The sequence below is a fragment of the Neophocaena asiaeorientalis genome, unplaced genomic scaffold, assembly GCF_003031525.2.
Source record: "Neophocaena asiaeorientalis asiaeorientalis breed wild unplaced genomic scaffold, Neophocaena_asiaeorientalis_V1.1 scaffold773, whole genome shotgun sequence".
Taxonomy (NCBI): domain Eukaryota; kingdom Metazoa; phylum Chordata; class Mammalia; order Artiodactyla; family Phocoenidae; genus Neophocaena; species Neophocaena asiaeorientalis.
Genome location: NW_020172815.1, coordinates 258,965 through 286,240, shown reverse-complemented (window position 1 = coordinate 286,240; position 27,276 = coordinate 258,965). Strand labels below are relative to the sequence as shown.

At 35.5% G+C, this 27,276-nt stretch overlaps 1 protein-coding gene across 2 annotated transcripts in view; it reads left to right on the top strand.

The window, feature by feature from the left end:
- The window catches only part of FNIP1 (folliculin interacting protein 1), a 126,063-nt gene that overhangs the window by 46,634 nt on the left and 52,153 nt on the right, over positions 1-27,276 (top strand). The window contains exons 2-8 of one of the 2 annotated variants that reach the window (XM_024741651.1): positions 6,419-6,545; positions 14,836-14,970; positions 18,569-18,669; positions 18,934-19,008; positions 20,320-20,411; positions 25,787-25,870; positions 27,082-27,153. In XM_024741651.1, the coding sequence (XP_024597419.1) occupies positions 6,419-6,545; positions 14,836-14,970; positions 18,569-18,669; positions 18,934-19,008; positions 20,320-20,411; positions 25,787-25,870; positions 27,082-27,153 (686 nt within the window). The remainder of the gene's footprint in view (positions 1-6,418; positions 6,546-14,835; positions 14,971-18,568; positions 18,670-18,933; positions 19,009-20,319; positions 20,412-25,786; positions 25,871-27,081; positions 27,154-27,276) is intronic. The other variant, XM_024741653.1, reaches the window with a different exon arrangement.

Here is a 27,276-nt window from a genome sequence, read left to right as displayed (position 1 = left end):
AGTTGCGGTATGCAGGATCTAGTTCCCTGACCATGGATCAGAGCCAGGCCCCCTGCATTGGGAGTGTGGAGTCTTAACCACTGGATCACCAGGGAAGTCCCCAAACTCTGCAGTTTAGATGGTCATTTGTATGGTCACATTATTTCTCTCCCCCTTTTAAAGGGAAACCGTTGTGAATAGTATATATAATACTTACCATCTTACTTTCTCAGCTCTTTTCTCTTCATCAATTGCTTCTGCTGTGTAACTACCCCCACCCCCACCAAAACTCTCCACTGAAATGGTTCTTGCAAGAGTACGAAAGACCACCAAATCGCTAAAACCCATGGACGCTTGTAGTCTTTATAAAAATTTTGGCTTTTTGCAGCCTTTGGCACTGCGCATTATTCCTTTTTCATCTTCATCTTCCTTGACTTTTGAAATAATTTTACCATTGGTTTTCTCTTTTCTCTTTTGTGGTCTGCCTTTACTGATCTTCCGTGACTTCTCTACTCTGTCCTTAAAATATTGCTATGCCTTAAAATTCTAGTTTATTGATCCTTTGCTTTCTTTTACCTTTTCTTTTTTTAAAATTTATTTTATTTAAGTATAATTGATTTACAATGTTGCATTAGTTGTTTCTGGTGTACAGCGAAGTGATTCAGTGTCTACACACACATGCACACACTTTTTCATATTCTTTTCCATTATGATTTATTACAGGATATTGAATGTAGTTCCCTGTGCTGTATAGTAGGGTCTTGTTGTTTATCCATATCTTTTCTCTTTTTGATTAATGTGTTCTTCCTGAATAATTTCACTACCAACTATGTATGAATAACTCCTGTATCTAGAACTCTAGTCTAAGCCTTTCTCCTGAACTCCAGAGCATTTTTTCATCAAAATATCAGAGGTGTGTCTGCAGCTGTCTCACAGGCCCCTTGAACTCAATCTATAAACACTCTTATCCCAAACTTGCTTTCCCTCCTGTATTCTCTACCTCTCTCTTTTCATCAAATCTGAAACCTAAGAGTTAGGCATCCTCTTCCCTCATTCCCCATATCCAGTCCCCAAGTCCTTTCTCTGTCTCCTAAATAACATCTAGCTCTGTCCCTTTCTATCTTCAGTGCTATTTTTTGGTTCAGGTTAGAACATTATTCTTACCTCCAGGCCTGCTTCTCTAGTCATTTCTCTAAGTTTCTGTCAATGTGATTTTCTAAAAGGCACAAAATGATCTTGTTACCTATTATTTCACACCCTGTTTACTCATTGCCTGAATGGTGAAGTCCTTACATGTTTGTGTGAAATGGTTCTGAGTGTTGATCTGGCGCCAGCCTGCCTTTGTAGCTTTTGTTGCTTCACTGCACACTCCAGAGCTAGGGTCACTAAGAATTACGGCCTATGATGTTTTCTTCTTGCAGGAAAGAGAATGCCCTTCTTCCCAACTTGAAGCTGAGAGGCTTTAAGTACTTAATCGATAGTACAGAGTAATGGTTATGGTTGTGGACTCCAAAGACACACTGCCTGGAATCTAAACCCAGCTTTGCCGTTTACCATGTATTTGGCTGTGTTATTTTGGGCAGGTTACCTAATCTCTCTATGCCTTAGTTTTCTCGCGCATAAAATAGGAGTAAAGTTGTGACGATGAATCAGTGGTGTGAAGGGTAAATGAATTAACATACGTAATGCCCTTAGAACAGTAGCTGGTATACAATAATGTATAACTGTTAGCTATTATTTATTATTCATTGTGTATCATTTATTATTGTTCTTCAGTGAGTCCATACGTGACCTCCCTATGCAGACCTCTTGTCTACATTATAAGTTTGCTCAGTCGTAGACTGTATCACAGTGATAAAATTATTTATATGTCTTCCTATTAGACTGTGAACGTTTTCACAGTCATGTTTTTCTTTTCATACTTAATGAATGCTTTTAAGTCAGTGAATGAATGCACAGAAATATTCCCAGTACCTGGCATTGTGCTTTGAGCATGGTAAATGTTCAATATCTCTGTTTTAGTGAGATTTCTGTAATGTGAATCCATGGTTTTGATGTCTATAATGTAAATAATGTAAATACACTATATATATACCATATATATAGTGTTTTCTCCCACAATCCTCTCCTTTTAAAAAATTGAGGTACAATTTACTTAAAAAGCACACTTTAAAAAAAATTAATTAATTAATTCATTCATTTTTGGCTGTGTTGGGTCTTTGGTGCTGTGCGCAGGCTTTCTCTAGTTGTGGCAAGCGGGGACTACTCTTTGTTATGGCGCGCAGGTTTCTCATTGCGGTGGCTTCTCTTGTTGCGGAGCACAGGCTCTAGGTGAGCAGGCTTCAGTAGTTGTGGCACATGGGCTCAGTTGTTGTGGCTTGCGGGCTCTAGAGCACAGGCTCAGTAGTTGTGGTGCACAGGCTTAGTTGCTCTGCAGCATGTGGGATCTTCCCGGGCCAGGGCTTGAACCCATGTCCCTTGCATTGTCAGGCAGATTCTTAACCACTGCGCCACCAGGGAAGCCCCAAAAGCACATATTTTTAAGTGTATAATTTGATTAATTTTGAAAAATGTATACATTTGTTTAACTACAACCCTAGTAGATATATAGAACATTTCAGTCACTCCAGAAAGTTCCTTCATATACTTTTCTAGTCCTTTCCCTTCACACCCTGCTCCTGCCCAAGCACTGCTTTGGTTTCTATCACCATAGATTAGTTTTACCTGGTCTAGAACTACATATAAATGGAATAACCAATATGTATGCTTTTGTGTCGGGATTTTTTTCAACATTCTTTCAGAATTCACCTATGTTATGACTAGTAGTTCATTCCTTGTTATTTCTGCATAGTATTTCAATGTAGAATGTATCATAGCTTGTTTATCCATTCTCCCATTGATGGTCATTTGGGTGTTCCCAGTTTTTTGCTATTAAGAATAAAGCTGCAAGAAACATTTTTTTTTTTTTTGCGGTACGCGGGCCTCTCACTGTTGTGGCCTCTCCTGTTGTGGAGCACAGGCTCCAGACGCGCAGGCTCAGCAGCCATGGCCCACGGGCCCAGCCGCTCCGCGGCATGTGGGATCCTCCCAGACCGGGACACGAACCCATGTCCCCTGCATCGGCAGGCGGACTCTCAACCACTGCGCCACCGGGGAAGCCCTGCACGAAACATTTTTATGGAAGTCTTTGAACATATATTTTCATTTCTACTGGATATGTCTCTATGAAAAGAATTGCTGGGTCATAGCTGCCAAATAATTTTCTAAAATGGTTGTACCCTTTTATACTCCTACCAACAATGTATAAGATTCCACATGCTTCATATTCTTACCAACAACTAATGTTATTAGTCTTTTGTGGAAGGGTTTTAATTTGCATTTATCTGATGATTAATACTGTTAGCATCTTCTCCATGTGCTTTGTTCCTTCGCCATTCATATATCTCTTTATGTGAAATGCCCAAGCCTTTCACCCATTTTAAAATTGGGTGAATGATTTGTCTTATTGCTTTGTAGGAGTTCTTTATGTAGGCTGTTTACAAGTCCTTCGTCATTTATATACATTGCAAATATTTTCTTCCAGTTTATGGCTTGCCTTTTAAAAAAATTTTCCCTTTTGATGTGCAAGTTTTAAATTTTAATGAAGTCCAATTTATCAATTTTTCTTTTATGCTTAATAACTTTTGTGTCTTTTTAAAGAACTCTTTGTACTCTATGATTGTATAGATACTCTATGTTTCTTTCTAGAAGCTTTATAATTTAAGCTTTTACATATAATCTTGTTTTGAGTTAACAGAATACTTTACAAATGCTTAGATAAGTTCAGGAGCAAAGCATTCTAACTTTTTTATTAATTGTTGAGATAAATTTCACATACTGTATAATTCACCTGTGTATAGTATACAGTTCAGTGGTTTTTTAGTATAGTCACAGAGTTATGCAGCCATAACTGCTATCTAATTCCAGAACATTTCATCACCCCACATGCTTATGAAGTAAGTCAGACAGAGAAGGACAAATATTGTATGATATCACTTATGTGTGTAAATAAAACATACTAGTGAATATAACAAAAAGAAACAGACTCACAGATACAGAGAACAAACTAGTGGTTACCAGTGGGGAAAGGGGAGAATTTCCAAGAAATCTTATGTTTCCTAGTCAACATATTTTCTTTTGCCACAAAGACTGCCCTCCTTTTACTCTCTACTGTCCCCACATTTTACAACCTATCCTTTATTTTCCTTCACGTACTTTACAAAGAATATAGGACTCTTAGACATGAGTCCCCTCATCCTTACGTTCATATCTATAAATCTTTCTGTATCCATGTCCATGTTTGCTTCCTTTTTATCCTAGCAAAGGGGTTATCATTTCTTCTGAGGTTAACCCTTTCATCTGTACTCTGTATCCTGTCCTCATCTGCTTCCTTAGATGCCTTACTTTGTCAATCACCATCTCCCTTCCACTTCACATTCTTTGTCATCAATATGTAAACATGTTCAGATGTGTCCTTTTTAATAACAAAATAGCTGTCACCCTACTTCATGATTCCTTTTCTTTTTCTCTTTCCTTGACATTTGTCTTAAACTCACTGTTTACTCTCATTTAGTCCTCAGTTTTCTGCAGTTTGACCCCAGGACTCTGTCCTTAGAACTGTCCTTGCCATGGTCACCAATGACTTCTTTGTTTCTAAAGGTAGTGGATGCTTTTTAGTAACAACTGTGGTATTTCTTCTTCCTCTCTAAAGTGCTCCTCTTTCTTGGTTTCTTTGAGGCCAGCTTCCTGATTTTAATTCCAAAACAGTCTGTCCTTTTATAGTTTCCTTTGCATAACATCAAAGCACAGTTTAGTAAAAGCTGTTCAGGGGGATGCAAATCATTGTGGTCTAAGGATGAATCTCTGGTTTAGCTTGAATGTCTAGGATAAGTCTTTCATCAATTCATAGACATTTGCTAAGGATTAAATACAGGAAAACTAAAATTGTATTTGCTGTCAAGATTTGGGATGAAGATGTGTTACGTTGCCAGTTATGGATTTTTAAACATGCATCAATAGGGTTAGGGTTAAGGTTCTCTTAAAGAAATGAAGGAACGCAATCAAAAGCTGTGACTGATGAATTGTGAGGAATTGACCATTCAGCCTAACAACAGACAGCTCCTGGAACGACAGTTCTCTTCTTTCTTGGCAACTGTCCTAGATGTTGTAGTGCCTTCAGTTCACCAGATTCTTATCTCCATCATACAATTCATTGTTTTCTCTCTTTCCCTCTCCTCCTCATCTCACTTACTCCATTAGTCTTTTTAATTGTGAAATATAATGTACACAAAACAAATGCAGTGGACTTTCTTTTTTTTTCCTTTGGGTACTGTATCTGTGTAAACATTATCAAGTCAAAAAATAGAACATCATCACTGCCCCAGTCCTCCTGGTATAACCCCCACCACCCTCACCTAACTCCCAGATATAGCCACTCTCCAAACTTTTGAAGCCATCATTTCCTTTGTTTTGCTTATAGTTTTAAAAACTAAATATTCATCCCTTGACAAAGCTTTACCTGATTTAAATCTTCCTATAAATGGCAAAATACAGTAACTGTGTTTATGGGTGTCATTGTGTGTCATTGTCTAATTTCTTTTGTTTACAGTCCATTTATGTTTTTGCCTGTAGCTGAAGTTCATTCATTATGTTTGTTGTGTGGTGTTTCATAGTATGAATATTTACCCATTTGGTTGGTAAGTATATGAATAGTGTCCAGTTTTCAGCTATTATGAACAGTGCTGCTATGAACATTCTTGTATAATGGCATACTTTTCTGGAATGGAATTGCTGGGTCAACTTCATTTTTACTAGATTTGTCTAATTAGTGTACATATTTAAAAAACTATTCTCTAAAGAGATTATGCCATTTTCACTCACACCAACTATATATGAGGATTTCTACCCCATTTTGTTGTTCATCACTTCTTTACTTGTTTTTGTTTTATAAGGAATTAGCTACTGTTATTTAAACTGAAAGCTGTTTCTGTTTTTTCATTTTGATATTAAAGTAACAAAAGTATTTAAAAATCTGGGTTAGCCTTATGCCATCTGAGTCCATGCCAGGAAATTAATATGTATTTTCATTATATTAAATGTACTGACATATTTTTATTGTTAGCTATTTTTAGATTCATGTGGGATGACTATATTTTATATACACTGAGTGATACTTGCCACAGATTTTATTCTTTCTTTTTAATCTAAAATGTCATAGCTGTGTAAATTTTCAGTCCTAAACTAAATGGTGAAACTAAATGGTGGTATTTTATATAAAGTTCTTCTGTGTTATCTTGAGCAGTAGTACAACTTTGGGTTTCATTATATAGATTTTATTTCTAGGAGTTTATGTGGAATATTTATTAAAGTAATTCTAATGAATCTTTATTTTTCTTTAAAGTTGGCCTTTGCCAGAGTTTGATCCAAGCCAAATTCGACTAATTGTATATCAAGACTGTGAAAGACGAGGGAGAAATGTCTTGTTTGACTCCAGTGTTAAGAGAAAAAATGAGGACATATCAGTATCGGTGAGCATCATTATTGATTTGGTTCAAATTTAATATCAGATATTCTAATTCAAGATGGAATGAGTAAGATTTCAGTTATGGTACTTTTATTTGTCAGTACAAAACATTTTTACCATGTTATTAAAATTTAGAACACTGGTTTTGAGAATTTTTAAAGGAAAAAACATTTGCCTTATATGCATTGGTCTAGTACCAGAGAAAATTTTAGTTTGACATGTATTTACTTATATACTTGTATTATGAGATATGGCGAGAGCTACAGGGATTGTTAAAGTGGATCTGGTACAAACCTCTCACCTTATGACTGTGGAAAGTGTGACCTGGAGAGGTGAAATTATTTGTCTGAAGGTACAAAGCAAGTTAAATCTGTAGCCCTTAGTTCATCATATTTTCCCATACTATACAGCAGTAGCAAGAACATCTATCCTGTTGACTTTCAACATCATATTTTGAAATATTTTATGACTAGTTTAGCAGTAACAAATGGCCTTTCACTTGGTCATCCAAGAAAACCCAAGTGATGCTGTTGTTTTGCTGCTGCTACTTCTATTAAACTTTCAGATGTAAAAACTGTCCATCGCCTGGATCTATAATCTGGAAATGGAAGCCTGGAATTGTGTTTTCTTTCCTTCCCTAAACTGACAATTTTCACTAACATTTCAGTAAACTAGAATTGACTCTTAATAGACAAAAAGTTATTTTTTAATAGGCAAACTATTTATTTTTCGAGACTTGGGAGTTTGTACTTGAGATTTTGTGTTCTTAGAAAAATTTGATACATTGGACGTGGTCTGTTGTCTTATAAAGCATCCTCATCATCTACTTAGGTGGCATATAATAAGTATTGCCTAATTTTTGAGTTATTTTGATTGTCAGGTTTTATGATGTTCTTCTGATTAGTAACACATTTCTTAATTTTCTGGAGATTGTGGTTTGTTTAGATTTCTTAGCCATTCTCTGGACACTTTTTTCAATCTGACAAGAAAAAAAACATTGCAAACTTTTCTTAAAGTATTGTTTGGTTGTGCAAATGACTAAGTATCTACAGAGCACTAGGCTCTTGGAGATTTAGCAGTCTCTACCCTCTTGGTGCCTGCAATTAGACATTCTTAGGGAGGTGAACATTGAACAAACAAACAAATAAATAAATAATTCCAAATTGTGATTGGGTACTGTGAAAGAAACACACAGAATTCTTATGAGATTCCACAGGAAGGAACCCATTTTTTTAATTTGTTTTGTTTTGTTTTGCGGTACGCGGGCCTCTTACTGTTGTGGCCTCTCCCGTTGCGGAGCACAGGCTCCGGACGCACAGGATCAGGGGCCATGGCTCACGGGCCTAACTGCTCCGCGGCATGTGGGATCTTCCCGGACCGGGGCACGAACCCGTGTCCCCTGCATCGGCAGGCGGACTCTCAACCACTGCGCCACCAGGGAAGCCCAAAAGAGTAGATCTTAAAAGATCTCATAACAAGGAAAAAATTTTTTTGTAACTATGCATAGTGATGGATGTTAAGTAAAGATTATGGAGATCATTTCATAATATATATTACAAATACTGCATCATTATGTCATACATCTGAAATGAATATAATGCTGTTGTCACTTATATGTCAATTTTTAAAAAATAGTGAAAAAAATCACCTTGTTACTTACAGAATGGTTGGATGTGGGGGGATGAGGGAGAAGGAAGTGTTTGGTGAATTCAGCGTTTTGGTTTGAATAGCTGAGTGGTGAGGTGCCTAAGAGTCATAGAATTGTAGATGGTCAAGCAGACAGTTGAAATCTAAGGCTAGCTGCAAATGTGATAAGCATGTTTTTTTTGTGTTTAGACTGCTAATAGCTCAGCAGAACTTGGCTAAGACTGACAGGTTGACAATCAATACTCTCTTGATGATTTCTTTAGCAAATATTTATTGAAGTTTTTTGTGTGCTTGATGATGTTCCATTGAATTGCAGCGTATAACTTCTCCTTTACTATTTCTCTTGATGCTATTCATTGTGTTTCTTTAGCATTCTTCCCTTTTGTCTTAAACAGCCTGTGAGTGTCGTGTCATGCTGTTTCTTGAACCCTTTCTGCCCACCTTTTCTGAAATGATGCTTCATTAGTCTCATTAGTCTTCTCTCCATCTGATATCTCCTTCTTCCCTCTGTTAGCTTTTTTTCTTTGCCTGCAAATCTTCACAAAGCCTCTTTACCCAACACCAACAAAATAATTATCCTTTTACTTTCTCCTTTATTTATATGCCCTTCCGTCTTTTTCTGTCTCTGTCTTTTTTTGTCCTTCTCAGTGTTTGTTGATGTCTCTTAGTCTCTCTGCCTCACTCTCTCTCCGGCTCTCCTCAGTGTCTTAGCTCAATCTCTCCTTTGTATCTCTTAGTCTCTTCTCTGTGTCTCTTAGTCTCTCAGTAGTAATCTGTCTACCAGCTCGAAGCTCATACCATCCACTCATTGCTCAGTCTTCTGAAATTTTCCTGTAAGCCTGCTTCTTCTTTTTCAAACTTTCCTCTAGACTCATCAGTGACTAGAAATCAAACAGCTTTGAATATTTCCAGTCTCAGTTGTTTTATATATCCTCATGTTACGTGCTATCTCCCTAGATGAAGATTTATCTTCTTTCAAGGTTTATTGTATCACAACTTTATGAATCCTTTCTGATTCCTCTTTTCTGCTACATAAGAATTCTCATACTCCTTTGTTTATAGTCTTTCACAGACTTCTATATTGGAGCTATATTTGTATGTTTATTTGTTATTAAATTGCAAAAAAAAGTAAAAAATTTCTCTGTTATTCACCTTTGTTTCCTAAACGGCACACTGCCTCACACATGGTAAATACTCAGGACATATTTTGATCAGCTTTAATTAAAAGTTAGGAAGTTTATTATCAAAATCCTGTAAATACTTTAATGAAGATTTTATATGTTCCTTTTGAACACTACAGAACACATGATTTTTTCCCAAATTGTGAGCTGTTGGAATCATTAAGTGATTTTTTTTCATCTACTTTACTGTACTTATACCTTTGGAACATCAAATCATGTCAGTTCTATATAGGCAGAGAGGGACTGTGTGATGTAAATGATCATTTTAAACTTCCTACACAATATTTTGGGTCTATACATAATGATGAGATAGTTTAGGCATTAGCAGTTTCCTGAATATTGTCTTACAATGCTGAAATAAAATTATATTAATCAATGTATAGCTTTCTCAGAACATTTATTTTTCCAACTCTATTATATTCTGTGAAAAATGACTCTTGAAGATTCAGTGATTGTAATCAAGAAACTTCTTTTTTTTTTTTTTTTTTTGGCGGTACGTGGGCCTCTCACTGCTGTGGCCTCTCCCGTTGCGGAGCACAGGCTCCGGACGCGCAGGCTCAGTGGCCATGGCTCATGGGCCCAGCCGCTCCACGGCATGCGGGATCTTCCCAGACCGGGGCAGGAACCTGTGTCTCCTGCATCGGCAGGCGGACTCTCAACCACTGCGCCACCAGGGAAGCCCAAGAAACTTCTCTCTTTTGTAAAAGTTTATTTTTTTACTTTTGATCCTCAGACCTTATTCAGCATCTAGTTGAAATGTAAAAATTATTGAGATGTGGTTTCTTTGAACACTGATACAGCCAAATGGATCAAGTGTGATTTGATCATATGATACTATCTTTATCTTGGACATTATTTCTGTGTTAACAATAATCCAGTGCATGTGTTCCCAGTGAAGTTACATCGTCACTCACATGTTTCAACCTTCATTGGTTATATACAAGAATAAAGTTGTACATCAGCAGATTCAAATAACTTTGGAAAGGTGAATACAAATTTTAATGTGTTAGAGTTATGTACACTCAGAAGCATTGTACAAGTGCTAGTAGTTGAATTGTAATTGTGATATCAGATTTGGAACATAGATTTGGTTAGGTAATTGAAGCTATATAGAAGTTAATATACAGAAATCAGTAAACTCAGTATATACAAATAACTTCCAATTGGAAGTATGAAGGAAGCTAAGGCTCCATTTAAAATAGCAGTTTTGTGGGATAGGGAGGGTGGGAGGGAGACGCAAGAGGGAGGAGATATGGGGGTATATGTATATGTATAGCTGATTCACTGTGTTATAAAGCAGAAACTAAGACACCATTGTAAAGCAATTATACTCCAATAAAGATGTTAAAAAAAAAAAGAAGGAGCATGGGGGCTTCTAAGTAAAACGGGACAAGTGCTTTAAGCATTTGGGAACTCAATAAAATTAATTTATTTTTTAGCACCTTAAAAAAGTAAAACAGCAATTAAAAAAATGCCTTTTCATAAACTTAACAAAATCTATATGTTTAGAACTTTAAAAATCTCCTGAGGTACATAAAAGCTTACTTGAGCAAATGAAAAGGCAAAATATATTTTTGGGTAATACTCAATGTCATAAAGTTGTCCATTCTCTCTAAGTTGCTTTGTAAAATAATGCTATCTCCATAAAAATGGCAACCTTATTGTTGTTGTTATTATTATTATTATTATTTTTGGTGGGTGGTGGTACCTGGAATTAGATAGCAGATTCTAAAGTTCAAATGGAAAGAAATTAGCAAATAATAGGTTGGAAAACTGAAAAAGAAAGAGTAGTGAGGTTGAGTAAGTTCTACCAGATTTGAAAACTATATTGTAAAGTCTCAATAATTAAAAGAATATATTATTGGAACATAAATAGATCAATAGACTAATGGAATGAAATAGAGGATCAGAAGTAGATCTAAATACATGCAGGGATTTAATATATGATAAAGGCATCATCTTAAATCAGTAGGGTAAAGGTTAATAAATGGTATTAGATAATTAGCCAATTATAAGAAAGATAAACTTAGATTCATATCTCAAGTATGTCAAACATTTAAATGTAAAAAAAATAAAACTGTGACATTACAAAAAGATAACATGAGTTCCTATGTATCCGTGGAGTGGAAAACACCTTTTAGCTATTGCTCAAAATGCAGAAGCCATAAAGTTAAAAGACTTACACATTTGACAACCAAATAAAAAAAGAAACGGAAATAACTTGGATGGTGAGCAAAACAAAGCAAAAGCAAACAAACAAAAAAGAAAAAAACTACCATGAGGAAAATCAGAAGATAAACGGTATGGGAAAACATTTTTATAGGATATAAAACCAGCTGGTAATCTTTCTATATAAAAAATTCCTAGAAATCAAGAAAGGAGAAACATTCAGTAGAAAATTAGGTGAAAGATAAGACCAGGTAGTTCACATACAGATGGCTATTACACATTTAATAAGATTCTTCTTCTCATTCATAATAAGGAAATTAAAATTATGTTGTGATTTTAGTTCTTTCCTTTTAGATTGGCAAAAACCCAAATGTTGCATGACAGTACTTTGCTGTTAAAGTAAGTGAGTGAAATGACATCCTTGGAGAGGTAGTCTGGCAGTATCTACCAAAATTATATGTATTTATGTTTTGACCCAGCAGTTCCACTGGCAGGGTTATTAACAGATGACTGGTTAAATAAGCTATAGTATATTCACACACTGGAATACTGTATAGCTGTATTTTTTTTTGAAAAAGCAATGAGGAAGATTTCTAAAGATAGATGAACAGATTCTCTATGATATTAGTGGAAAATAAAGCAACGGCAGGACTGAATCACTTTTTCTGTAAGAGAAAAGGAAAGGGAATATGCTTATATTTGAAAAGAGATACTGGAAGGATAATAGTAAACCAATAAAAATGATTTTACTTATTGGCAATGTGTGGAGTGGGGAAAAGGGTAAAGAGTGGGATCTAGATTTCTTTGTGTCGATGAAAATTCAATTAACAATTAAGCTAAGAAGAAATAAAGATAATTTTATTTGAGCCAAATGAGGATTGTAACGTGAGAGACAGATTTTCAGAAGCTCTGAGAATTGTTCCACTGGTCAGGAGTTAGAGAGGCGTATGTTTTTGAGAGAAAGAATCATGTATCATATTGACAAGTTAAAATTATAAATAAAGTTCATCAGAGATTTTTTATAGTCAGGTATGCACATACAGAATGAGCCTTTAGTCAGTGTGATCCCCTGTACAGGATGGGAAAGGAATATTAATTTTAAAAATTACAATGCTGGCATTAGAAGAAAGAGATTGTTTTTCTCAAAGTTGATTACATCCTCCTACCCTGAGGGGATCTGGTTAATGTATAATGCAGATGCACATTGAACATTGGGAAAGGCATGTTATGTGTATTTCAATTCTGACTTAGTTTGATTGTCCTGTTGTAGAGATTTTAGATCTATAAGACATTGTGCATAGAAGTGTATGTAAAAGCTGTGAGACACACACACACACACACACACACCTCTACCCCTTTCTCTGTACAGTGTCTTTTCTCTTTCCCATTCTTAAGTTATGGCTTTTTTGAAACCAAGCAGCAACAGCTTTGTTGGAAGATGGTCTAGTGAGGGGACATGGCACCGTAGACATTGGCCTTCTAGGATCAGAAATTATGCTTCAGTCCTGGAATTGATATATGTTTGTCCCTTTCTTCCCTCTAGCAAATTGCTTCTTGTTTCAGAGATTGGACATATATAGTTACCTCAGCCTGGAATGTCTTTCTAGCCCTCCCATTCTTCTTCTTTCACCTTAACTCCTATGCTTTTTTGTAGTTCCAGTTTAAATATCATTTCTGATCTGCCTAGACTAAGTTAAGTCTTTCTTGGACAGTTCACATAAACATCATTGCTCCTTAATCTCTTATCTGTAAAATGGGGATAATAATAGCACTTACTTCATAGAGTTGTTGTGAGGAATAAAAGAGTAAATATATGTAAAACAGAAGAGTACCTGACCAGATACTAGGTGCTATGTGAGTTAACTGTTGCTATCATTATTATTTTTATTAGACATATTTGAAATAGTGTATTTAATTATACTAATTTGTCTATTTGTTAAATATCTCCTTCTCTTGTTAGATTGTTAGTTCCACGAGGAAAAGAACTGTTTTATTCACTTCTTTTCGCTGGTGCTTGGCACACATAGTATTCAGTTACTTTTGTTGACTGATAAATGGTGGTTTGCAATAGTAGATAAGTCAGGCCAGCTGGGTTTTGAAGAATGAACATACTGGTTAACTGTGGTAAAGCATTGCAATGTTTTTAGGAGTATCAGAGAACTTGGTGGATTGCAATTTTGGTAGTTGTGAGCAGTGAAAGCTCTAGAACCTGTTCAGGAGGGAGAGGAGAACAAGAGGAATAAAGCAAAAAAAATTTTTTTAATTAATTTTTATTGGTGTCTAGTTGCTTTACAATGTGTTAGCTTCTACTGCACAGCAAAATGAATCAGCCATGCATATACATATATCCCCTCCCTTTTGGTTTTCCCTGCCATTTAGGATACCACAGTGAACTAAGTAGACTTCCCTGTGCTATACAGTATGTTCTAATCAGCTGTCTATTTTATGCATAGTATCAATAATGCAGTAGTGTATATGTGTCAATCCCAATCTCCCAATTCCTCCCACCCCACCCCTTTCCCCCTTGGTATCCATACATCCATACATTTGTTCTCTATGTCTGTGTCTCTATTTCTAAAGCAAAAAATTGAAATACTTTCTTCTTCCATGCTAGACAGTACAGCCTTCTGGTCCTAAGCTCAGCTATTATTAAAAATGTAACTGTCCAATACATGGATGCATTCTCATTTCAAAAGATTAAACTTACATATATATGAACATACATTGAAATATGTCTCATTTGCATTTCTCTTCCTATTCCTACATCTCCCCAGTTTTTTTCCATTAAAATATGTTACTTACATTAGCTTATAATGGGTATATTGTTATATTTAAATAAATTTATAAATATTTTAAAATTCCTCAATTTTAATTTCTAATATGGGAAAATATTGATACATACATCACACATAAACAAAATGCCTTTGGGATCCTAAATAATTTTTAAGAGCATGAATAGGTTTTTGAGATCAAATAATTTGAAAACTGCTGCAGTATATAATTAAGTCCCAACAATGAACATTGTGTAGACCATTGTAATATAGAAAAATTCCCGTGATTTAATAATTTTGGTGAGAAAAGTACAGTTAAAAAATGCCACAAATATTATTATAGCTATGAGACAAAGAATAGAAAACAGTACTGGAGAAAATACAGTAAAATGCAAATAGTCATTATATTAAGGTTATGTTATTTTGAATTATTTCATCCTTGGTTTTTCCAAAGGTTTTTATGCTATAATTTATATATGGTGGAAAATCTGTTAAAATATGAATGGGAATAATGTCTCCCTTTCAGAAGCTCTGTAGTGATGCTCAAGTTAAAGTCTTTGGGAAATGCTGCCAACTGAAACCTGGAGGAGACAGTTCTTCCTCTTTAGATAGTTCCATGACTTCATCTTCTGATGTAAAAGACCAGTGTCCTAAGTACCAGGTAAGATCACTGATGCCTTTTATTCATTCACAAGTATTTTTTTTTGCGGTACGCGGACCTCTCACTGTTGTGGCCTGTTGCGGAGCACAGGCTCTGGACGCGCAGGCTCAGCGGCCATGGCTCACAGGCCCAGCCGCTCCGCGGCATGTGGGATCTTCCCGGACCGGGGCACGAACCTGTGTCCCCTGCATCGGCAGGCAGACTCTCAACCACTGCGCCACCAGGGAAGCCCCACAAGTATTTTTGAGTGCCTACAACGTGTTGTATACCATCCTAGGGACTGAGGATATAACAGGGACTAGTGCTTACCCTCCTGGAGCTTACAGTGTAGCTGGGGAGACAGATAATTAAGTAGGTAAGTTTATGAACTTTGATAAATCTTAGGATAGGGGAAGCATAGAGAGCTTTGGGCACAGGTAGCAGGGGCATTTTCTCCTTTTTATTTCCCATTTCATATTTTTTAGGCTACCAGAATAATGTCTTATTTTATATACTTTTTAAGTATTGAAATATGAAGATAAATATAATACAAGTCAGCTGTAGTATGAAATTAAAATATGGCTGAAATATATGTTATCAGAAATGTACATTTTCATTTTTCAAAATTAATGTGGCTGTTCTTTTAAAATATGGAATTAACCAATCATTTGACTATATAGGAACTTCTCTATAAACTTACGTTATGTTGTTATATTTTACATAGGATCAGTACTTGGTTTCAAATAAGCAAATGTCATCTAATGTGAATTTGTGTCATTCAAGCTTGCATGAATGAATCACAGGTATTTTACATTTAGTGGTACCAAAATAGAATCCTGGACCTTTAAATTATTTATACTTAGGTAATTGTTTTTGGATAGAAACTAACTCTTATACCATATCAACATGACAGTATATGTGGAACAGCTTCAAAGTTATAAAAGTCCAGATGTTAGGACTACCTACATAGTATGTAGTCCTAATATCTACATAGGTCTGCCTGCCCTCCTCTATTCCTCTTCCATCTTAAGCATGTTACCCTAACAGGTTCCTAATAGTGCTGTGCTACGTAGGATCATTATACTTATGCCAATGTACAAGTTTTCTAATTTGATCAACTGTACAAACTTGCCTTTCTTCCTAATGTATGCAGTTAAATAGTATTAGCAAATGGATCCAGACTGTAGAAACCCTGAAACAGTGAGTGATTATAATTCTCATTTTGCATCAAAAATCCCTAGAGTTTTTTTTAAGTACAGGTTCCCAGGTTATATGTCTAGATATTCTAGTAGTAGGTTCATTATGGTCTTGGAAATCTGCTTTTTTAGCAAGAAGGCATTGAATTATTATAGCATATGGTTCACTACACTTGATAAAGTGTTATTTCAGGTAACTAGAACATTATTTTTGATTTATGGGGTATTACAGATAATTGCTTTCAGCAATGAGTACTTACAAAGAATTGGACTTTTAAATAAGAGGCTTTTTAAAAAAGCATTAAAGATAATAGCATTTTCTTAATTATATTCTTCATTATAGATTATGTCACATTAAAGTATATAACATGTCAGTGACATTCATGATAACTATTTGGTATATATTAGAGCAGGCAGAGAGAACCTTTAATAGCTAAGTATGTGGTTTCATAAAATTTATACACCAATTTATTTTTACTGTATTTTGCCTTCTGAGAATTCTTTTTTAATTATAATATTAAAATGTTTAAATGACTTGATATTTAAATTTGTGTAGCTTGTTTAATATAAGAAATATTATTTTTAGTCAAAATAAGAATGGAGTTAGATGCACTGTAACAAAAATGAGCTTGTAAGAGAAGGTTCTCTTTTCTCTCATTATCCAGAAGCAGTTTAGTTTGCCAAGTAAGATAGGTATTGTTGATCTTAAAAGAAAAATAAACTACTTTTTCATTTAAAAAATTATTCTACTCTGTTTCTAAAATGTTTGTAATACCTAGACTTCTGGAAATAAAAACTTTGTCTTAACCAAATCCCAAGAATAAATGAGTTGCTTCTTGTAGTAACCTAGGTATATCAGAAGTGATTTTTTTCTTAAAAAATAACTTTGTGCCTTTATTAAAATTAAGACTATAGCACTGAGAAAGAAAAAACAATATGTCAATGAATGTATTAAAAAACAAATGTGAACATAGTATGTATAATGAAATGGATTGCTATTTGAAGATGTTCTTTTTAAGAAAGGTGACAAAATGTAAATATATAGATTTTTTTTTAACCCAAGGCAGGTAGTAAACAAGCAAACGAGTAAAAGAGAATCACATTATAAAAAGAAAAATAGTATGTAGATGTATTCCCTGGCTTTCACTTGTAAAATGGGGGTCCTCATCACTTTATTGTTATCTTCAGAAGAATCTTTTAAGTATTTTTAAAAACTCCTAATTCTTGGTTTCCCATGATAGAATGGCATAGTGAAATCTGTGCATAACCCTCATTTACTATCTTAGATAGTTTTTTGGTCATCTTTCTCATCAGTTTTATTATGTTAATTGTATTGGTTAGGAATTGCATTGGGATATGCTATGAAACAGTGGCTTAAACAAATCAGGGATTGGTTTCTTCACATGACAAGTCTGCAGAGAGGCCATCTAGGCATGATAATTTATGGGCTTCAAGATGGCCTCAGAGACCAAGGCTTCCTTATCTTTCTACTTAGCCAGAGTTACTGTGTACATACTTGTTGCCTTGTCGTCCTCTTATGGTGTCTTCATCTTCAATGATTTCCATTTATATTCCATTGACCAGGACTGTGTTGAATGCATGTAAATGGATAGTTCTGAAAGCTACCACTCCAACCACTGGTTTAACTCTTTGAATATAGAGACCAACTCGAAATCCCCTATCTGCAAGGGAGGCTCTGAAATGCAGTTTTTTTCATTTGGGCACATTGCTTCCTTGAAACAAATTGTACTTCAAAAAATAAGGAATAAGATATTTGGTGGTTAACCAGTTGTATTTGCCACAGTATATAAATAGTAACCAAATGGATGAGTCAATTTTTAGATTTTTTGACTCCTATGGGGACAATTAAAGAATAATGGAAAAGAATAACTTTTAAAATCAGAATTCTTTGCAAACAAGACATTCTAATGCTTAAGATAAGTCTTTTAAAAAAATGCAAAATATGTCCAAGTTACCCCTTTTGCGAATGCTTCTTTTTGCACAATAGGAGCGGTAAAATCTGTTCAGCATGTTCAGTGAATTCTACTTCTTGTTATCTGTCCTGGAGAAGCATTGCATATGCGTAAGATGTGGCTAAGAATGTTTATTTGAGCATTATTTGTAATAGCAAAAAACAGGAAGTAAGTTAAATGCCTGTCAGTAAGGGGAACAGGCTTGATAAACTGGTATTTTCATATAGGAGAATACTATGCAGCTCTTAAAAGGAATCTATGTATAACAATATGCTTAGATCTATAAGACATTGTGAAATGAAGAAAATCAAGCTGCAGAACAGTGTATACAACGTAAAATCATTTAAAAAAACATTACGTAGAATACAACAAAGGAATTATTAATAAAAATCAGTTTTTGAAATAGGTTTTAAATTCTGCAGTTTTATTAACATTATGCTTACTGTTTAGGGTTCTCGATGCTCTTCTGATGCCAATATGCTTGGAGAGATGATGTTTGGCTCAGTAGCAATGAGCTACAAAGGCTCCACCTTAAAGATTCATCAGATCCGGTGAGGGATTTTCTGATTTTTCTTAATGAATCCATTTTAGAATGTTTAGTTTTTTAAAGATGGGAGAATTTCATATAGTCTTTACTCAGATTGAGAATGTCAGATAACTAAGTTTATGATGTTTTATGGGTTTAATGCTACTTCATGGCTGTTGTAACTATGCTGTGACATCTCTGTGACTTAAACATTTTTATTTGTAATAAATTGGAAAGGTCCTTGTGTTTCAGTTTCGATGTCTCTCTATCCCTCTCTTTTTCTTCATAGTTCCCCTCCACAGCTTATGCTCAGCAAAGTTTTTACTGCACGGACTGGCAGCAGCATCTGTGGAAGTCTCAATACGTAAGTAGTTATGGATCAAGGGAGAAATGAATTCTTTAAGATCTGCAAAGTATGAAAACGAATAAGCTGCTTTCAGGATTGCAGCATAAATTCAGATTTTATTCCATCCCTTCAGTTTGAAAGTTTATGGAGGCCAGATTTTTCCCCCCAGCTTTGTTGAGATATGATTGACATACACCATTATGTAAGTTTGAAGTATATGGCATGTTGATTTGATACATTTATATATTGCAAAGTGATTACCACCATAGCCTTAGCTGCTACCGTCCTGTCACATAATTACCATTTCTTTTTTGTGGTGAGAATATTTAAGATTTACTCAGTTAGCAACTTTCAAGATACAACGCAGTATTATTAGCTATAATTAGCTTGCTGTATATTAGACACCCAGAACTTGTTAATCTTATAACTAGAAGTTTGTACCCTTTGACCATTTTATCTCCATTTCCCCTACTCCCAGTCCCTGGTAAGCATCACTCTGCTCTCTGCATCTCTGAGTTCGGCTTTTTTTTTTTTTGCGGTACGCGGGCCTCTCACTGTTGTGGCCTCTCCTGTTGCGGAGCACAGTCTCTGGATGCGCAGGCTCAGCGGCCATGGCTCATGGGCCCAGCAGCTCCGTGGCATGTGGGATCTTCCTGGACTGGGGCACAAACCTGTGTCCCCTGCATCGGCAGGCGGACTCTCAACCACTGCGCCACCAGGGAAGCCCCTGAGTTCAGCTTTTTAATTAAACAAAAATTTTAAAGTTATTTATTTATTGGCCATGCCTTGCAGCTTGCAGGATCTTAGTTTGCCAATCAGGGATTGAACCCATGCCCCCTGTAGTGGAAGCACAGAGTCCTAACCACTGGACTGCCAGGGAATTGACTTTGTTAGATTCCACATATAAGTGATATCATACAGCATTTGCCTTTCTCGGTCTGACTTATTTCACTTAGCATAATGCCCTGAAGGACCAAAGTTGTTGCAAACGGCAGGACTTCCTCTTTTTTTCTTTTCATGGCTGAATAATATCCACTGTCTATATATATACATGACAGTCTTTTTTTATCCATTCATCTGTTGACAGACACTTGGGTGTGGCTGTATTCCAGTAAAACTTTATTCACAGAAACAGGCAGCAGACTTAATTTAACCCTCAGGGTGTAGTTTGCTAACCCTTGATTTAAATGATTAGTTGGTTTATAGTACTAATAGGGAAACTTAAAACTTAAAAAAAAAAGTTTTACACTTAAAGTTTGAGGTATACAAAGAATTGCCATTAAGAGCATAAAACGAATTTGGAATTTATTTTTTTCTCCTCCCACTTAGGCTGCAAGACAGTCTTGAATTCATCAATCAGGACAACAGTACATTAAAGGCTGATAATAACACAGTTATTAATGGATTACTTGGAAATATAGGTAAAACGGTTTTATACATTTTAAAAATGTTCTTAATAGTGTAGATAATAATGTTCTTAATAATGTTAGAAGACCAAAGAATTTCAAATACTAGAAGTGGAAAGGGGATTTAAATTGCAAGAATGTGTAATATTTATATTATTTGAAAAATTTAGTTTTCATATATTTGAACATAATGTTTATTTTGTACCTGATAAAAGAGAACTGCTGAAGAAATACCTAATTTGTTTTTTGGTTTTAATTTCGATGCATCTTTGAAAAGTACTTTTGTTGATGTAAAAAGCCCTTACTAACTCTCTTGAATATTTCAGCTGAGGGAGACAGGTATTATACTTTCTCCCTTTTCTTTTCCCTAACCATAGAGTAATTTTAAAATGGTGCTGTTTTTTTGACCTGTAATTCAGATGAGCAGATATTCAAATTTGAAGTTTCTTAAGAGATTTATTAAAATAGCAGCTTATTTAGTAATTTGGTTAGTTTATTGTTTGTTATTTAACTTCAACATTTTAAAGTGACAAACTGTTTCTAAAATTTCTGGTCCTTTGTTTTATCTTAGAAAGATCAAATAAATTACTGCTGACCATATTTCCAGTGCAAAATGAACTGTAGTGTATTAGAGAGTGGACAGCAGTTAGAATAGGATGAATGTATTTCCGTGGCATGTGGGATCTTCCTGGACCAGGCACGAACCCGCGTCCCCTGCATCGGCAGGCAGACTCTCAACTACTGAGCCACCAGGGAAGCCCTAGTGGAAATTTTTATTTGTAATTAATTTTAATAAATATCAGTTATACATATTAGTAGAAAACAGTTTTTTCTCCCACCTTTAACAGTATAGCATCCTATTATTTTTTATAATTCATGTTCATTCAAATAGCAGCTATTAATTAAGTACCTACTATGGACTAGTTGCAGTGTCAGACACGTGTTTTAGAAAGCATGCATTTCATAGAAAAATAGAAGTTCTACTTTTTCTTAACTTGATAAGTTCATTCATTTTAATAAAGTAAAAATGTGACAGAGAAATGTGTTTTTCTTTATAATTTGATACTTTTCAAAGCTAAAGGGGCTTATTAAAAGCTATTTTAATAATACAAATCCATTATGTATAAAGGTAAAGTACACTATAGTTGCTAGATATACTCAACTTCTGTTTTAACATGGAATAGGAAATTAATGCATTTAACAAAGCACAGACTTTGTTATGAACGGCTTTTTCTTGCACATTCTTAATTGTGAATCAAGGATATTTGAGCACCATTTCTTATTTTCTTTAAATTTCCAATTAATCAACAAGTACTTATCAAGCACTTATTATATGCCAAGCACTCTGCTAGGCCCTGAGAATATAGTGGTGAACCAGACACAGTTCCTGCCTCAACAGATTTTTAGTTAGTGGAAGTCAGACAAGCAATACAATACAGTATACAATTACAGTATACTGTAGTTAATTTTTTGACAAGACTAAGAGCATGTTGTGATAGAAATGAGGAGGAACACCCAGTTCAGTCTTGGAGTATCACAAAAGGCTTTTTTAAAGAAGTGAGCCTAAACTTGAAGAATTAGCCTGACAGTTGGGAAGAGAAATGTTGTAGGAAAAAACAGTAGCATGTGCACAGACCTAGTGCAAGAGATCATTGAGTGTGGAAAGAATATGAACAAATCAGTGTGGGTGGAGCACAGTGTGGATATAAGTAAAGGAAGTAAAAGGAAATAAAGAAGTGAGCAAGAGCCAGATCATGAAGGGCATTGTGGGTTACACTGAGGAATTTGGACTTATGCTTTGGATAAGCAGTTGGGTACCAGTGAGAGTGTGTTAGTTTGGGTCTTCCTCCTGGTTTTTAACAGGTGCCAAGACAGGTTTAAACATGCAAGGATTTTATTATTACTAGGTGAGAGAAATAAAGAGGGAGCTGGGAAGGGTTCAGAGAGCCCTCAGATTGTGGTGCAAGTTTGCCTTGAGTGAAAGAGAGGAATAAAAGCCTGAGTGGACATGTTCCAGCCTGCCATATAGTCCAAGGGAGGTTTGATAAGGCTGTGGACGAGTCTTTGAGTCAGAGTTGGTTGTCAGAAGTGACCCATGTCTTGCCAAAATGGGCCTGCCTTACTATAGCTACTGTGTTTAGTCATTGGCTAGGCGCAGCCTGTGGGATATGTGGCCCTGCACGAGCATGGCAGTGAATTTAAGAACACAGCAGCTGGGGTGCTTGGCCATTTGCAGTTCTTATAGCTGGAGAGTTTTGTGGTGCATTCTCAAGGCAACAACAGAAGAGTTTTCACAATATAGAAACATGATCAGATCAGATTTTTATCTGCAAAAGAATATTCTAATTGCTGTAGGAATAGATTCAGATGAGCCAGTGGGATTGAGAAAACACCCATGTTAGAAGGCTGCTTATGATAGTCCAAGTGACAGATAATGGGGATGTAGAGTAAAATTGTGTCCATAAGGATAAAGAGTTGTTGAGAACTTTGTTGGGAGAAATAGAGTAGACGGGACTTGGTAATTAAGTAGAAGAGGTGAGGGGAGAGGGGGAGTCAGCGATGGCACTGAGCTATCGGGTTGTGTAATTGCATGGATATTGGTTCCATTCACCGGGAGGAACGTGAGAAATTGGGAGTTGATGATTTTAGGCTTAGGCATGTCGAATTGGTAGGATATCCAAGTGAAGATATCCATTGTAGTTAGAGAGAGAGAGAGATGTATTCTGGTGGTAGCTGCTGGAAGATAATGAATGTATAATAGTTTTAAAACAATAGAGGTTTTTTCTCACAATTTTCCTTAAAGCAGTGTTTTAGAGGTCCAGTCTCCTTCCTTCTTGGAGTTCTACCTTCTTTACAATATGGGCTCCAAGGTTGTGCTCACCTACACAAAGCCAGTGGAAAGATTGAGTATGGAGAAGGCACATTCCCTTCAAAACCACCTGAACCTGAAAGTGATATACATCACTTTTGCTCATATTCCATTGGTGGTAACTAATCATACAGCTTCACCTGTATATAAGGAGGTTTGAGAAATATGGTCCCTAGCTGGCCAGCTGCTTCCCACAGACTACTCGATGTTATGCAAGGGAGAACACAATCCTTTTTTAGATTGTTAGCAGTTTCTACCATGGATTTGAGAATTATTATCATATAAATGATAATTGAAAGCATAAGAATGAATGAGAAGGAAATATTGTTGAGGATAGAACCCTGGGGATGCTGGCTTTAAAGATGGAGTAGGAGAAGAGAATCACATAAAGGAGAATAAGAAAAAAAAAAACTTAGTGTGTGTTATCATGAGAACTGAGGGAAAAAAGTTCAAAGTGTAATGTAGTCAGCATCAAATATGATGTAAGGTAGTGTAAGATAGTATGGAGTGCATTAAGTAACAAGAAGGCTTTTGGTGGTGGCCTATGTGAGTAGTTTCAGTGGGGAGAATAGAAGCCAAAGTTGAGGAAAGACTCAGGTTAGTCTTCTTTTCTAAGATGTAAGCAGACATCCTCAGACTTCTTGGTTTCAGGACCCTTTTACACACACAGAAATTATTGAGGACCACAGAGAGCTTTTGTGTATGTAGGTTACATTTATTGATATATACTGTATTAGAAATTAAAATTCAGAAAAATTTTAAAATATTTACTTAGTAACTCATTAAAAATAACACTAATAACCCTTTTTATGTTAATATAAATAACATATTTTGAAATAACTATACTTTCCAAGACAAGAAAACTTCGAGTGGCATTGTTTTACATTGTTGCAAAACTTTTTATTGTCTGGCTTAATAGAAACAGCTGGATTCTCATATCTTCTTCTGCATTCAGTCTTTTGTAATATGTTGTTTTGGTTGAAGTGTGTTAAGAGAGTATAGTTTCACATAGATATGTAGCTAGAAAAAGGAATGTCCTCAAGAATCCCTTGAAAGGGTTGCAGGGTCCCCTTAGGGGGTCCTTGGACCACATTTTAAGAACTACTGAACTATAGAATTAGATATAGGGGAGAAGGTAGAAGAGTTCTGACTGTATTTAAATGTTGATGGAAAAGGAGGTTATAAGGAGGATGAGGTTGGAGATAGAGGTGATACTGGTAAAGTGGAAGGGCCTAGCTGACTTAGAAGAATTAGCTTTGGAAGGGAGGAAGGGAGGTACCTCTCAGGATTTTTCACAGATAGTCCCTGCACATTAAGGGAACTTGAATAATGTTACTTGTTATTACTCCTCAGGCAGGAAGGAGGCAGGGATGAAAGTTGATTAAGTTTGGAGATTACGTTTGGATATAGCATGGTAGGAGAAGGAGAGCTCCCTTATGATGATTCTTCATGTGTACAAACGTATACATATGCATACTGTACGAGACAAAGTCATGTGCTGAGAGTAAGAAGAGGTGGTAGGGAAGGAGATTAAAGAGAGCAGGTAAGTTTTGAGGTAACTAGGAAAAAATTAAGAAGGACCTGAACAATGAAAATGGAAGGTTTGCTGCACATGCACTATAATTATAGAAACTCTTGTTATAGAAAAATACCTATTAGCAATTTGAAAAATACATTTGTCACTTTTTAAAACGGAAAAGTCCCCAGTTCTATCCTAGATAAACCTCCTAGATGGCTATTTAGGCCATCTTGATGAAGCATAACTAACAAGTAACTCAGCTGCTTGCTTCCAGGCTGGAATGTTACCCTCTCTGGGTCTTCAGACTCTTATCTTCTCTTGGTCAAGTGTGTGACAGCTACTTATCTTGGGCAGCTGGGAGTCTGGCCCTGACAGGCTGCATTGGCTTTCTTGCTTCCATAGTGGCTGACCCCTGCTCTAGGAACTTTGGTTTCTTCTGTTACTTTATAATTTACCACTAGTTTAGAAAAACCAATTTTATACTTATTTGTCAGTAGACCCCTTTTCTTTATTTGCTCTTTGTTTTATTTTGTGTTCTGTTTTTTCAGCCAAGTGCTTAGGTGGTTTTCTTCTTAACTGTAGTTGCACAATATTGTAATCTTAAAACTGACTTTTTAAAAGATAAATTTATTTGGCAAATGTCAAATTATATAGATAACATTACTGTGCTGTTTTGAATCTTTAAAAACATTGTTTTAGATGAGAAAGGATTGAACATTTTACCTTGTATAGTGGAAGCTTATTTTTATTATTTATGTTTTATTTTTATTATTATATGTGGACTTATTAGTAAATTGTTATGTTGACATAAGCCATGACCAGAGGGAAACCATCCTGTTTCAAAAATAGGAAGCCAGCTTGAATTATTCTTACTTGTTTAAAGGTTTCCATCCATATCTGTTGGTCTGCTTTTGTACTTCCTTAGCTCACCTTTTATTCCTGACGCATTGTGGCTTCTCTAACAGCCCTCTTTCATATGTATTTTACGTTTCTGCCATGTAGGTCTTTCACAGTTCTGCAGCCCCAGGCGGGCATTCTCTGAACAGGGTCCGCTCCGCCTGATCAGGAGCGCCTCTTTCTTTGCAGGTTTGCCATGTGCTGTGTGGGTAGACTAGTTGGTGTGCCCCAGCGTCTAGAATTCATAGTTAAGCTGTGGAAACAAGAGAGTAGAGAAATGCAGTTGGGGAAGGTGTAGTTGAGAAAACATTGCTTAGGAAGTTTAAGAACTTAATATCTTTCTACTGAATATGTTCTTAAAGTTTCCAGAAACTAAGTTATCAGTGGAATTGACATTTTCATGAAATTTCAGTTTGTCATTTCTTATTTTGTTATGTAATAATGATTTTAACTTTAGAATCCTAAACCAAAATACGGTATGAACGTTATTTCTTATAATACTAGTGGAATTTCTAATGTGACACTATCTTGTTTCCATGGCTGAGTAGCTTCTGTATCATGGTTCATCAATCGCAGAAAATATCCTATCTTACTATTATTGTAAAATTTCTGATCTACACTATTCCATAAGAATGATTTCTCTTGGAGCTAAAATTTAGATGAACAAGCACCATTATATTCTGTAAAAGGCATATATGACTATGTTTGTTTACATCATTAAATAGATGATTGTAGGGTGTGTTCATGCTTCTGTATCCAGGAAGTTGTATCCAACTTCTTGTTTTAATTAATATTTATTTTTCTTACAAATGTAAGATACAAACAATGTATATATATTATAGAAAATTTGGAAAATATGAAAAATAGGCAAAAAAATATATTAGCCATCTTGTCAACTGGAAATCACCTTCTTATTTTTTTTGTTTGTTTTAAAACAAAATTGGGGTTGTACTGTTCAGCTTTCTTAAAATTTTTATTTTGGAGAATTTTTAAACATACATTTTTATAGGCAGAACAGCAGACAACCGTCATATACCAGTCACTTAGCCCCAGCAACCATCATTCTTACTGGTCAGTAGATTGCTTTTTTTTCATTTAGCAGTATATTGTGAATATATTCATATATCATTGAATATGCTTCTGAAATACTTATTTTAGTCATTCCTTGCTTCTTTAGGTATTATACCATAGATTATTTCATATTATATGTCAAATTTTCAGAGAGATCTCAAAGCTTGTTCAACTGAGTAATAGCTCTTGGTGTTGGGTTTGTGCCATGCTGTTGAAAAAAATAAAGGAATGCAATGAGATGAGCATGATTTAGTTTGCTACATAAAAGGAACAACATCAACCTGAACAGCACTGTATTTTATAAGTCACAGTTTTGTCTTGATTTGCAGTTCACAGCAACCCAATGGACATGCCTGGAAGAGAGCTGAATGAGGACAGAGACAGTGGCATAGCACGCTCTGGTAATGACAGGTTCATGTATTAATCCAATTTTTGATGAGATCACTGTTAGCTGACATTGATTTCCTTTTTTATCTTTGCTTTTATCATCCAGTTTTATGTGCACAGTTTGTTAGTATTGATAT